This window comes from Telmatherina bonti, assembly GCF_933228915.1.
Source record: "Telmatherina bonti genome assembly, chromosome: 23".
In the NCBI taxonomy this organism is placed as follows: domain Eukaryota; kingdom Metazoa; phylum Chordata; class Actinopteri; order Atheriniformes; family Telmatherinidae; genus Telmatherina; species Telmatherina bonti.
In genome coordinates this window covers 9,657,820-9,672,126 of record NC_136632.1, presented here as the reverse complement: position 1 = coordinate 9,672,126, position 14,307 = coordinate 9,657,820, and the positions used below count along the sequence as shown (strand labels likewise).

At 37.4% G+C, this 14,307-nt stretch overlaps 1 protein-coding gene across 1 annotated transcript in view; it reads left to right on the top strand.

Annotated features, from left to right (window-relative positions):
- col7a1l (collagen type VII alpha 1-like) overlaps positions 1 to 14,307 on the top strand; it is a gene marked incomplete at both ends in the record, with an annotated part of 75,507 nt that overhangs the window by 43,774 nt on the left and 17,426 nt on the right. Inside the window, 20 exons of the mRNA XM_079263121.1 lie at positions 756 to 959; positions 1,268 to 1,375; positions 2,115 to 2,177; positions 2,601 to 2,672; positions 2,890 to 2,949; positions 3,059 to 3,103; positions 3,567 to 3,620; positions 3,958 to 4,008; positions 7,329 to 7,850; positions 8,740 to 8,775; positions 10,570 to 10,596; positions 10,681 to 10,740; positions 11,085 to 11,210; positions 11,368 to 11,439; positions 11,562 to 11,597; positions 11,863 to 11,922; positions 12,030 to 12,074; positions 12,171 to 12,206; positions 14,026 to 14,061; positions 14,225 to 14,281. Coding sequence (XP_079119247.1) covers positions 756 to 959; positions 1,268 to 1,375; positions 2,115 to 2,177; positions 2,601 to 2,672; positions 2,890 to 2,949; positions 3,059 to 3,103; positions 3,567 to 3,620; positions 3,958 to 4,008; positions 7,329 to 7,850; positions 8,740 to 8,775; positions 10,570 to 10,596; positions 10,681 to 10,740; positions 11,085 to 11,210; positions 11,368 to 11,439; positions 11,562 to 11,597; positions 11,863 to 11,922; positions 12,030 to 12,074; positions 12,171 to 12,206; positions 14,026 to 14,061; positions 14,225 to 14,281 — 1,770 coding nt within the window. The remainder of the gene's footprint in view (positions 1 to 755; positions 960 to 1,267; positions 1,376 to 2,114; positions 2,178 to 2,600; positions 2,673 to 2,889; positions 2,950 to 3,058; positions 3,104 to 3,566; positions 3,621 to 3,957; positions 4,009 to 7,328; positions 7,851 to 8,739; positions 8,776 to 10,569; positions 10,597 to 10,680; positions 10,741 to 11,084; positions 11,211 to 11,367; positions 11,440 to 11,561; positions 11,598 to 11,862; positions 11,923 to 12,029; positions 12,075 to 12,170; positions 12,207 to 14,025; positions 14,062 to 14,224; positions 14,282 to 14,307) is intronic.

Below are 14,307 nucleotides of genomic sequence, written 5' to 3'. Positions count from 1 at the left end.
TATATGTATATATATATGTATATATGTATATGTATATATGTATGTATATATGTATATGTATATGTATATATGTATGTATATATGTATATGTATATGTATATATGTATATGTATATATGTATATGTATATATGTATATGTATATATGTATGTATATATGTATATGTATATATGTATGTATATATGTATATGTATATATGTATGTATATATGTATATGTATATATGTATGTATATATGTATATGTATATATGTATATGTATATGTATGTATATATGTATATATGTATATGTATATATGTATATGTATATATGTATATGTATATATGTATATATATATATATATATATATGTATGTATATATATATATATATATATATATGTATGTATATGTATGTATATATATATAGAGAGAGAGAGAGATAGAGATAGAGAGATAGATAGATATAATATATATATAATAAATATATATATATATATATATATAGCGGCTAAATGAATAAATATAATAAGCTAAAAAAAACTTTTCTTTAAATATATTTGCTGTTTATATATTTATCTTTTGTTGTCAATGGCAACGGCTTCATCTGGTCAGCTGCTTTTCTTTTTTTAATTCACTTTGACATAAGTTGAATTTCTCTTTGGGGATTAATAAAGTATTTTTCATTTAATTTATTTTTTGTGTCATTGTTATCCCAGATTTTTGTAGTTAGCTGTGATTTATTTTCACTTCCTTTCATACTGTTTTATTTCTGTCAAGGATCCTTTCAATGAAACATCAGAGGGTCCAACCTTATGGACCATCACTACGCTGGATGGAGGGCAGAAGCTAAACCAGATTGAGACCAAATTAAAGGAGTCCAGAGAAAAGGAAATTTTAGGCTGGGACAAGGATGATATATCCTCATTCAGAGTCAATCTGACTGTAGTTAATGCTACTTTCAATCATACCACGGTAACAGAGGTCAGTATATTATAAGATGGTTTTTTTTTTTTAACATTTCATTAGTTTTTCTATTCTTCTTCTGTAATTTGTCATTTTAATTCTAATCCTTTTATCCTAAATACCAAAAATAGATGAGCAGTTTTAAGAATCAGCCTAAAACACTAATTACTCACTGATCATATCTATTCTAGATATTTTAAGAAAAAATAAATAAATATAAAATTTTGAAAATCTATTAAAGTGATCTTACTGCCAGTCAGAGTTATTATTATCTGGTATATGATCTGCTGATCACAACATGCTAAAAGCAGTACATGTGTGTGTAGAGAGTTTCAGGTCCGCCTGAGACTGTGATGGAGACCATTGTCCTCACTCAGGAAGACCCCCTGGAGAAGAACACAACACCAAAGAAGAAGAGCAGGGAACGTGGGAAAGTAAAGCTGCTATGGATCCTTGTCAATTGTTTTGAATATGCATAAAAGATGTAATGAAGAATAGTTTTGAAAAAATATACACAATTAAAGAAACCCACTAGAGTTTTGTGTTTCAGCTCAACTTCCGCACATAAGTATCATATTATTCGTATCACTGCTCCATTAAAATCAACTTCCTGAGCCATATAGGGGTTTTAAAATTGGCACCACAGTTTTTTGCTTGTTGTTTTCTAACAAAATTAAGATATTGCACATTTGAGCACGTACACTCAGGCATTTAGCCGCTGTTGCATTAATAAGTTGTATAGACAGGAACTGTTTCTTCCTGCCCCTACGAATCTTGGATTTGAAGGACATCAAGACTGCACTGCGTTGCGATGAAACAATTAAAAACTCTAATGTGCATCCACTGACGGATGACTTGCCTCAAATGAGCCAGAAAAAATGTCTGCAGGTAAATTTTTTTTTTAGCAAAAGTAATCAAAACAAACACAATAATGACGAGAATGCACATCAGTGGGCTGAAATGTGAAAAACCGGTGTGGTTCTACTGTATAAATATAAATCATTATAAACCATTTGATTACATTAAGTACTGCTAACTTTATTAACGTTAATTATCTCCTTCTTAATTATCTCCCTAAACTCATTAGCCATAGTTTCATACTTGATCATCAACAACTTCTGCAGCATGAGAAACTTTATCTTTTCTCTCTCTGACTGTGAACTTCTTAACCAGGGCAAAGGAAATAAAGGACGACATAAGAGGCAGAGACAACGCCTGGTAAATGTCCTTAAAGGGGTCAGACTAAGCCTTGAAACTAAACTTCACTTTTGCCCCAAGCTAAACAAAACCAACTAACCCCTCCCACCTTGCAAGATACCAACATAAGCTCCCACGCCTGTCCTGACATAACATCAACATAATGTGTCGTCGCAACAGCTTGGAAACTAAAGTTTGATGAAGGAGAGTTAAAAGTGAACATATTGTAAACATAACACACTGAATTAACCAGTTATTGTAAACACAATGTGGCTTCTGTAACCAAAAGCATGCATCTGTCTTAACCTTCATGTGTTTCTTCATTATAATAACAACTTCATCAGTTGGTTGCTTAGTAATCGCTTTTGGCTTAATGGTCTTTCAGTCGTTCACACAAGTGATAAATGATGGTTTGTAATGCCACTTGCCGAAAAATTATTGTCATTTCTTCTTTATCTTAAGACTAGTGAAGATGGCAAGCAAGAAAAAGAAGAGGAGTTGGATAACAGGGAAGAATACAGTTATGACTATGAGGTAGAGGGCTGCACCATCAAATCTGTATTTCCAGCTTTACTTTTATGTAAAGTTTCATAAAATCTCTTAAATTTAATATCAAGTTGCCGTTTTGCTATATGCTCACATAGACCAATGACACATCTACTTTCAGAGCAAATTAGTTTTCTTTACAGGTTATTGTGTGTTCAAAAGTTACAAGAGAACTTTATTTCTTTTTTCTTTCCGGGGGGGACAGGAAGAGCTGTCCACAGATGAGCTGCCTTCAGTTTCTCAGGAGACGACAAAGAACAAGGAGGTAAATTTGCGTCAAACAGACTAATTTCATCTCTGTCATCTAGATTTGGGTAGAAATGTTGGGATTAATTTTTAATCTAACATATGTGTAATGCTCTGCTTGCATGCAGCCTGAAGACCAAACAGTTGCATTCCTCAGTCCAGTGGAAGAAAAGGTAAGCATCCGTAACCGTGTCCCTCAGGTGATGGCAACATCTCCTTCACTGATAGAGAAGGGATAAAGATTGCTGAATCCAGCCGCGTAAAGCTCTGTTGTACCTGAAGAGTAATAATGTATTTATGTTGTCATCTCTGTAGGAGGGACACTTACACACACACAGTCCTGACCACTTTGAAGCCTCCAGTCTTCCTCTAACATCAGACAGAAGAACAGATACACAGGTATTTACACATGATGTGTGACGTCTCTTCTTATTTTTAGCTTCGTGAGAGAGCACGTTACAAAGATGCAACTATTACATAACATAGATTGCTGTCCTGGTCCATTGTTAATGTTTAATTAGCTCACATATTTTATGCAGTGACACAGTTGAGGGATGGCTGCTGAGTGATATTTATTTTATTTGCTCTCCTGAACTGTCCAGTTCTTTCAAATTTTCCAAATTTTGCTTCACCCAGGTTATCCTTGCAGTCAAACCACCACCTTCTCAACCAGTGGATGGCAGAGATGAGGTAACTGGTTTTGTTGGAGCTGATTTCTTTTGCTAAAATGAAAGATGAAATGTTATGTTTATTTGTAAGTTGTTTTCTTTCTGCCTTCTAATCAAAATATTGGAAAACTTACCCAGTATGTATTTAATGAAATCAGGTGGGGAAGTAGAAGTAGAGCATGAACAAAGGAAGTTAGCTTTCCTAAAATCTTTTGCATTATTGACTTTTGTGGGATGCTCTCTAAGGACTCCTTTGGTTGTGAATGCAAAATATAGATAAAATATTTTCTTTTTTGTCTCAAAATGTGTCTTGCTTTTGAAGTTATGTTTTTTGTGATCTGTCTTGCTTTTGCAACCAGGATGAGGTGACGCTGCCCACTCCTCCAACCTCAACAGGAGAACCAGAAAAGGTGCAACTCGTATTTTAGAAAAGGTGCAACTCGTATTTTAAACCATACAAACCAAAAACTTAATTTATGTTTCTCAAAATCCTTGCATGCTTTGGAATGCAAAACTATTTTTTCACACTTACACACTGAAGACAGAAAGTGATGGACAAGTACTTGATCAAAGAGAAGAAAAGGGCCTAACTTTAATATGCATTACATAAGCAATGCTTTGATAGGACCAGAACAAGTGCTTGGTTTCATATCTTGAACCTCTTCTTCCTAATTCCTATGAAACTTTTCACCAGTGCAAAACAGTGCACATGTTTGTGTATTTGTAAAAAACCATCAACACTTCTTTACAAACATTATCAGAGCATGAGACAGGACGGCATCTGTGTGCAGCATGAGTTAGCATGATTTATCTGAAGCTTGTCTGAATGGGAATGAGAAGCAAAATTGTAGCCTAGTGCAAAATTTCAGAAATAATTAAATACTTTCTCTCTGTCATCTTTTTTTTAAACAGGAAATCTCTTAAATCCCAAGAGACTGAAACTATAGAGTCGTTATCATTCATAAGAAAGCACTACATGGGGAATGTGAATAAACTGTGAACCGTTTCACTGACGAGGAACGCTGACCCTCCCAACATTTCATAGAGGGATACTACTTTCCACACAGAGACTACTTTACTCAGTTATGACCTTACAAACATCCTGTTTTGTCTTTTGCAGGGTGGGGGGATAGTGGAGTGTGACTGAAAGTCAGGCTCATCCTGACAACTGTGTCTTCATGTTTAGATAGTAATTATTCAGACTGTCTAGTGTAGCTTTCACTTTTCTGGTCTTTCTGGTCCTAATTTATTGATTACAAATATATTTCTGTAACTCATCCAGTTTTAATAACACTGTGTTGACAGTCTTGTCATATAAACTTTGTACAAAAAGTAAAGAAATTTGTGTTCGGCGGATTGTTCGGTTGTAACAATGCTTCATGGCATTAAATCTCATGCTGCTGGAAAACCTGTTTATTCCCACATTTGGAGCAGGTATTTGTGGGATGAGCAGCAAAGTTTAGTGCGTGGGTTGTTACCATAAAAAACTTGTCAAATCTCATCGACCAACAGCAAACAAGGATTTTGCTATTGAATCCTGTTTGGTGTATTTGTTGGATTGGTTGATTGAAGACTTAAAACAAGAAGGTTTCCAGCTTGGAAACACACTGGTTTGGCATGGCGTCCCATTACTTTACCAGCATTTGTTCCAAGTCACTCAGCATGGCTGTGTTGGTCACTCTGGCACAAACCATACACCCAAACTGGTCTGCAGGCAGGTCATTCCATCCTCTCCCCTTGTAATTTGCCTCTAATTTCTAGCTTTGTTTGCTGTGGCCTTGTGCCAGGCCATTATTGAAAATGAGAATTTGTTCTCAGTCAATTTTACCTGGTAAAATAAAGATTAAATAAAATAATTTTGAAAAAAAAAAAATTTCTGGAGGTAGTCTCTGATAAACTCCAGTCTGTGTCCTCATCTTAGAGGACAGTGCTTTGTCCCAGACCTTGGAGATATTGGATTGCCACTGGTAGCAGAACTTTATAGCTAACAAGCCTGGTTTTCTATTGAGGAAGCTGTTGTCAACACCATCACACCACCTCCACCAGAAGTTGTCCTATCAGTGCAGCAGCCAGCATAGGATTTTCCATGTCTTCTCTCCCCTTTGACCCAATGATTCACCTGCTGTAGGCAAAATCTGGACTCATCCCTGATCATAGCACCATTGCATGTCCAGCAGTGCAGATGTTGCTGACATCAGTGCAAGTGGGCTTGGCGGTAAAAGGGCAGTCATAACAAAGTCTCCTGGCACCCCAGCAAGATCAGAGATTGGCTAAATTAGACTGGAAACTATGTAGAAGTTTGCCTTTGATTCTTACAAGTACTGACAGTCTGCTTGTAGGCCTGTTTGTTTTTGCAGAACACCAGCTTCAAGTTGCCCTATGACAGGGATGGGCAGGTTTTGTTCTCAAGAGCTTCAGTCCTGCAGGTTTTAGATGTTTGCCTGTTTAACATACCTGATTGAAATGAATGCATCTCTGGGCAAAACTTGATAAGCTTGAAGATCCATTTCAATTGAATCAGGTGTGCAAGAGCGGTGAAACATCTAAAACTTAGAGGACTGTGGCTCTGGAGGACTAACCTGGGTTACACCTGTCCTATGGCCTGGGCCCCATCCAGAGCAGTCAAATGTGCTTTTAGAGCAGAAACTAACTGCTTGCTGTATCAGGAGCTAATCAGGTACCCAGATCTCAGAAGAGTCAGTCAGGAGTTTGCATGTGCTCATCCCACATACTCAGCTCTGCTGCTTATCCCACAGATGTATAGTCTTTGCGAATGCAGCACAATTTAAAAGGAAAATTAAAAAGTTTCCAACAATAAAAGATTTACTTACAGAAAGCATTGTTACAACAAAGAAATAAGGGCCAAAAACGCAAATCTCATTACTTTCTGTGCTTCTTTTTCTTTTGTTAATTTGTTTAATTATATTATTTATTAAGACATTGAAATGACTGTTTTAACTCCCTCAAAGAACAACCATATTTTCTAAGTATTTAATGGTATATGAGCAGTTTCAGGTTAAACACTCTTTTCACTGGTGAAATGTTTCATTGTGAATGCAATGTCTGCTTTTAACAACTATGTGCATGTATGTTGAAGTAAAAATGGTAAAATAACTTTGTTGTGCAAGTCTGTGTCTTCCTTTTTATTTCTTAAATATTTTTACCATCACACCCATGAACCACAAACACCACAATTAAAGGAATAATAGTTGTAATTGTAATGCTAAATGTATTTATGAGAGGTTCGGGGGACTTTACAGGTGCCTCGACTTCAAATCAGAGTGAAAAGAGGCACATCCTGGCCTGACTCTATGGTAAGTGTTCCCTAATTTTAAACAATAGCTTAAAAATACATGGAAATTAATTTGAAATTATTAATAAAAAAAGAGCTTAAATACTCGATTTTATATTTTAGGTGTTCATGCCAGGTGTCCCAGGTGGAAGACAAAGGTTTAGGGATGCACAAAAAGTAATTCTTTTTTCTTAAAATATCCCCTTCTTGAAAGATTCATAATTCAGAACATAAAAATGCTATTTCATGGTCACTGTGCAGTGCATGTGAAATTTTCCACTAATGTTTATTTTAGCATCCGTTCTCTGGAGCGCAAGCTTATAACAGCTGGAGTGTAAGTCCGTAATCTGCAACGCATTGCATGAAGATTTAGCATAATTCTGAATTCTGATTGTTATATAATTAAACTGGTTTGTGTCATAAAACTTGTTTTTCCAGACCATAAAGCACAAAAATCCAAGCCTTCATACATATGCCAAGGGGGAGCGGCAAGAACGAGGAGAGCGAAAGAGATATAGTAATACAGATAGAGATACTCATGATGGAGAAGAGGAGCAGATTGAGGAAGACCAGGGGATCGTAGTGGAGAAAGAAATAGTTCTACATACAGAAACAGACCTGGATCCAGTCTATGATGAGGAGGAAAGGAGTGGAGACTATGACTGGGAGACAGAAGAAGATGTAGATCGGGAGAGGGAAGGAGAGGAGGAAGAGGAGATGGAGAGGGAAAGAGAGGAGCTGGAGAAAGAGAAGGAGGCTGAAATTGACTGGGAGAGAGAAAAAATGGAGGGGGAGAAAGAGAAGAAGGAAGAGACGACAGAGGAGGTAGAGAGAGACTTTGAGAGGGAGAGGGAGGAGTGGGAGAGGATGAGAGTGGAGATGGAGAGGCGGCCAGAGGGGGGTTACGATAAAGAAACTGGACAACCATATCCATATCCTCCAGAGTATTTTTTACTCAAGGTAAGGACAAAAAGTAAACACCTTTTCTCTGTGTGCACAATTATGAGTCAAATTACCTTTCCTCCATTAATTAACTTCCTTTTAATTAACTCCATTTCTTTACCTCAGACATGCACATGTAGCGAATAAAATTGAGAGGCGGGGTTTCTCTCTATTATTCTTTTAGTCTTATTTCAATAAAAAATCCAAAAATCACAAAGACATTGCATTTTTAGTCATTTATAACCCTCCCAGCCAAGTTGTTTCTCAGTTTCTTGCTTAATTTTCAATCAAATTTATTAATATCTCTTCGTCTCATGCTTGGAAAAAATGCCCACAAGTCCACAGTAGGAATAATATCAAGTGATGAAGCACAGTCTTACATAGTGACAAACCAACCACATGCTCATTACCTCCAGCGCCTCTGCTGGAATATCTTCCTGAAACTTGGACTGCAGGTAGTTCCCTGCTGAGTCCATTAGTGATGCTCATCCATCTGCACCATGAAAGATCACTTATTTAATAAATCTGCATTTTTTTCAGCCCAGTCCTAAAGCTTAGCTTGTGAGTCCAACTCGGTGCACTTAACACCTTCCACTTCTGGTACTGTAAGAAGGTTGTCTCTGAAATCTCTAATGAGAAATTTTCTGCCACAATTATGCTGCTTAAGAAAATACTGTGCACATCTTGCAGTTTTATTTATTATACAAATTAATATGATCTGAACACATGCAGCAAACATTCAAATAAATGTCTGATTAATTAGAAATACTCATAACGTCAGATGGGTCATTTAGCTGATGATTGTATATTTCTTGTACAACTTAAGTACTGGATGTCTCTCCCCTAATTTTTTTTTTTTTTTTATGAATATGTCTTTTAATAATTAAATGCTTTGTATGTGCCATAGGGACAGCCAGGCGAAAATGGAAAACCAGGACCAAAGGTAACTTTTAAAAATATTTTAAATGGTTCAGTAAAAATCATTAAAAGTCCTCCAACTGCTAAGCTTTTGAAGAAAAGTGATTTATAGAAGTAATTTCTAAATTATATTGATGAATTTCAAGTCAACAATAAGTTGGACTGACATTAAAGTTTAAGCTTAAATGCTTTTAAACAGACAGAAAAACGTGTTTGTCCAGTGAACCTTCATTTAAATCTGGTGTGGTAAACTCCAGTTCTCAAGTTTTAGGAGTTTCCCTGCTGCAACACACCTGACTCAAGTCAATGGATAATTAACAGACTGGTGCACAGTTTAATGTCAAGTTCTCCACCAGTCTTCTAATTAAGTCTGATGTGTGTCAGGTGTGTTGCAGCAGGGAAAGTCCTAACACTTGCAAGACTGCAGCACTCAAGGACCATAGTTGCCCACCCCCGATTTAAAGAGTTGATTTATAACGGGACCTCTGCAGCTGTGCTAGCCATGTTAACGTTTTTGCTCTTTCCCAGATAACTGTGTTTGTTTTTATATTAAATTAGATAAGAAGAAGTGAATGAGCTCAGACTGTTGTTAACGCTGCACTAAAATGCGAAAATGTTTAGCATGTTAGCATACTAAGCTTTATCATTCATTGATTTTCCTAACCGCTTGGTCTGATGGAGGGTAGCGGGGAAGCTGGAGCCTATCCCAGCAGTCTTTGGGTGAACTGTCCAGGGTGCGCTAGTCCATCGCAGGATCCTCAGCTTTATTTCTGCCTCAATTCATTCAGGAGACAGAAATCTGTCCGGACTGTTGAGACACTTCATGAGGAATCACTAACATAAAACTCATTGTGGTTCTCAAGGATCACCAATGAATCAATAATCTCTTTAAACTACAAAGTTCGTCTTGCCAGCTGACCTGTGCTGTTGCTTAAACTAGCAATAGATGCAGGTGATTTCAAAGCTGGAGCTCTCTTTGCAGGACTCCCCTGGTGGAGAGGAAGACATTCTGTGCTACTAATCTGAAGTAGTTTCACAGAAAGCACAAAATGAACCACTTGCATTAATGTGTCTAAAATACTTCAAAGCTTATTGTGGCTAATCCACTTTCCCAATGATTGTCATACTAACTGCAGACATCTTGTTTTAATCATTCAAATGCATCGATCAAACCAGGCAAAAGTCACGCAAGTGACTGACTGGTTCAGGTCACATGACTGTATAAAACCTGGAGGTGAAACAGGGTCACTGAGGCCTCCACCACCACCAGCCTGTCTATGTTGTTGGTGTAGCTTTTATTTGTTAACATAAGTTGAGATAGAAGTCACTGGTAGTCCCTTTCTGTTCCTCCTTCTCATTTAAATGACCGTTTCAAATCAAACCCACAGTACATCTCTACTGTCGTAATTTACTGAGTCAGACTGAGTCACTGATATGATTATCATTATCATCGTCATCATGGAGCACAAAGCACAACTGACAGTCACCACATGAAATGTGCCACCACTTCATGAAAATATCATGGCTGCTCTATCCACATAGCATCTGTACATGACATCAGAGCTCAGGGAGAGCTTCTCTCCTGTCTCGCCTGTCAGCAACACCATTTGAGTCCCGCCCTTTGATGTCCCCTCTGCTCTATTTCTGTATGGCTGCGAGACAGTAGATTAAAGCAGGCATTAATAATTCCCCTTGTTAAACATGCTGACAAGTCCAATTTTTTTATGTCAAATTCCTCTGAGTTTGCTTATTTGGGCACATGAAAAAGATGTGTCATGATGTGTTTTATCTCACTAACTGTGTTCTTTTTTTATTTCAGGGTGAAATTGGTGAAAAAGGACAAAAGGTAAATATTAAGTGAAGATCCTGAGTTTATTGAATAAATAACATTTATTGCAGGCATGTTTACCCGTTTGCTTTTTGCTTTTAGGGGGAGCCAGGCATTGGCCACAGAGGACCAGAGGGCCAAGCTGGTCCTCCAGGACAGAAGGTAAAATTTCCCCCGTTCATTACTGAAAATGTTGAAGAAAAAAAGGAGGCAAAAGTGGACTGAGAACTTCCTAGAAAATCAATTAATCCCTGTGGTCTTCTATAGGATTCCCTTTGATTGGCTTTGTTTCTCGCTGCAGTTTTAATTTGAAGGATTTAATTGGTCCGCTGACTCACTCCCTCATTTAAAGTTGTTTTGAACTTGTTAATTTGATAAAAAATTAATTGAAAACAATTATTCAAATGTAGTAAAAGAGCTGAATAATGACATTGCATGGGACAAGTGATGCATGTTTTTCTTCCAAACATTAAATTTGTCGCTACTTTTTGCTTTCTGAATGCCAGGGTGAGCCGGGTGAGCCAGGGCCTCCAGGTGCTCAGGGCATCCAGGGTATCCATGGTAATGCAGGCATCCAGGGCTCTCCAGGACTCAGAGGTCCCCCAGGCTACCCTGGAGAGCCAGGTAGAGAGGTACATCATGATATGAAGTGTTACAACAATAAGTATAGTGAATGCATGTGTGTTTGTGTTGCCTCTAACAGTAAGTTAACATGCAGAAACAGAGGATTTTATCACTGAAATTCAAGTAATATGAGGACTTTAATCTGCTGAATGTTCAACACATTAGGGTGAACGAGGGAAAAGAGGGAAAAATGGGTCACCAGGAGCTCCAGGACCTCCAGGTGCACCAGGACCTGATGTAGGAATCTTTTTGACTTACTTACTTTTTTATTTTTTACATTTTATCTGATTTCTCTTCAAAATAATGATGAACTATGTCGTATTTTTAATCACTTTTTTGTACCCGAACTATCTAAAAAGGGTCTTCCCGGTGTGCCAGGAGCAAAAGGAGAAAAGGTAATGTGAACAGTTTTTATAAAAGTATTGTTTTATTTGTTTTTGTTGAAGCTTTGGGGCATAATTATATTACTGTCGTTATTCAAGGGTAGTCTCAGTGTAAAGATTTGTTATTCATACATTCACCCATTAATGCCTATTCAGATAAATGAGATTTCCACGTCAGCTGTCGCTAATTATTTTGCTAATATTATAACATTTATTTGTTTCTGTTATTTAAAACAAAAATGTAGCGTGTTTCTTTTTTCATATTTCTTTTTATCAGGGTGACAGTATTCCAGGTGAGCCTGGTGCCCGGGGATTAGCTGGACCCCCAGGGAGACGGGTGAGTTCAGTTCATATTACTACATCTCAGCAATATGAACTACTGTATATATCATCACCTTTATTCTGCTTTTAACCCCTGCACTGAACTAGTACAACTTCTTTCAGGGGGAAAAAGGCTCTCTAGGTGCTAAAGGAGTTCCTGGTCACATTGTGAGGAATTTCACTTTTTTTATTTTGACTTTAAATATAAATACAAGTAAAAACTAACTTTTTATTCCCTTTTTACCCCTATTATTTTATAAACAGGGTGTGAAGGGCCTACATGGTAATAAAGGTGAAAAGGTGAGATGTCACTGCACATGATTTGTCAAATTTTGTCTTAATTGAATTTAGCAGCAGCTGCTGCATCAAGCGGCAACTTCCGGCAATTAAAAGTGAAGCCTATGCGAAAGTGCCAAAGATTATAGTTCCCCCCTCATCAACTAGAGGCCGTAAAACAGAGCAAATCCCCATAGACTCCCATGTTAAAAAGACTAACTTCACAGCAGAAATAAACATGTTTACAGCCTGGTTCAAAAATCCATTGTAGGTTTAATATGTCAAGTTTACCTTCACAATTGTTGGGGGAGTGAATGTTTTTTTGTAACTTTTTAATTTAGAAGTAATTTCATCTTGAAATTCTGCATAAATAGAGGCGTGTCCTTTGATTGACAGGTACCCGATATCCCACAGCATGAAGACAGAATGTAGCACAACTGCGGTTTTTAGCCGGTTAACAGCGTGACTGACATAGACTGTATATAAAAAGATGGACGGAGCCTCCATGAAGTCACCCGTAGGTTTCTAAAGAGATTAATTGAAGCTCGGTGGGCGGTTCCTACCATCACCATCTTGGCAGAGGCATGTGTGTCGTCTTGCCTGGAAAATACAAATAAGGGCAAAGAGGTGGAGCTGAGAGGGGGGCTGTGAGCGTCATGGGGGATGATTGACATCGAGCGCACTCCGAGCTGCCTGTAGCTAAGAGCTAACCGAGCTAACCCTGAGAAAAGCAGGAGCTAACCAGCTAATAGCGGTAAGTGGGCTAAAGTCAAGTCACGTTGTTAAGCGGCTAAAAACCGCGGTTGTTCTACGTTCTTCTTACTTGAAGCGGGAGATCGGTACCTGTCAATCAAAAGGACACGCCGCTAAATGTGTCAAATTTTGAGACTAAATTAGTTTGAAACGGAGGAGTTAGAAGAAAATTTACTCCATTTTTGTATTTTCTGGGAGAGATGGCACATGTGATGCTGCCAAGATGACTGCTGACAGCTGGAAGGCTGGTTGTTAGGGCTGTGACGATATACTTTTGTCCCAATTTGATTCGATTCTGATTATTTGGGTGCCAATTTGATTCAAATTGTGATTCTCATGATTTTTCGATATTGCTCATTTTTGTAGGTGTGCAAAACTTTTGTTGCTCATCATTTTTCTTAATTTCAATTAGGAAAAAACAACACAGTAGCCAGACCATCATTCTGCTACTATAATACCCAAGAAGACAAGTAAATAGACCAATAAAAACAATAAAAATGACAAATATTTTATTTTTATTCTATTTTAAAATTGTGAAGCAACCCCTACTGGTTATTTCAACCAAACTCTGACTCAAACACCAGCATGTTGTTGGAAAGCTATCTAATAAAAGGTATTTTCTTTGTTATTGTTTTTTTAAATAAATGAACTCCTTTGAAACAAAAAAGGGTTCTCACCCAAAGAATGAAGTGACTCGGTATGTCCCTTTAAAATGTGCACACACACACGAGTCACTATACAGGTATGTGCATCAACAGGAGGGTGTGATGTTTGACTGAATTGGCCTGCAATGATGTGTACATGTCAAGATGCAGGGGCGCAATTTCTCATTCATTTTGAAGTGTCAGCTGAAGTTTGTGTCTTTACAATTGAAGAGTCAAAGACTCTATGATTTTATTCATGTCAAATACAACTAACCCCCAGTAATTTTGAGAGCAACAACCCTTTCAAACACATGATGATATATGGATTTTACTGTTCGGGATCATGTTGTGGTGCACCGTGGAAGCAAGAGGTAAAAAAGTAAACATAGCTTGTTGTTTGGTGCCGAAAAAATCTCATTCAGGAAAGTTGTTTTTTTTCTTTTCAGGGAGAACGTGGGGTGCCTGGAGTCAAAGGAGAAAGGGTATGATCATTTCAACATTACATTTCAACAAGGTTTTGAATTTATGCATCACACAAAATTATACAAGAAGTGCTCGTAATTTTTTTTTTTTTTTTTTATTATATACATGGTATCTATATTCTCTTTTATCTCAAGTTAAATTGAGCTTAATTCAATCTTGCAGGGAAGTGTGCTTCAAATTCAAGGACCTCGTGGGTTCAAAGGTTCCAAGGGGGAGGCGGTAAGACCTTGATTCTTTTCCCATAT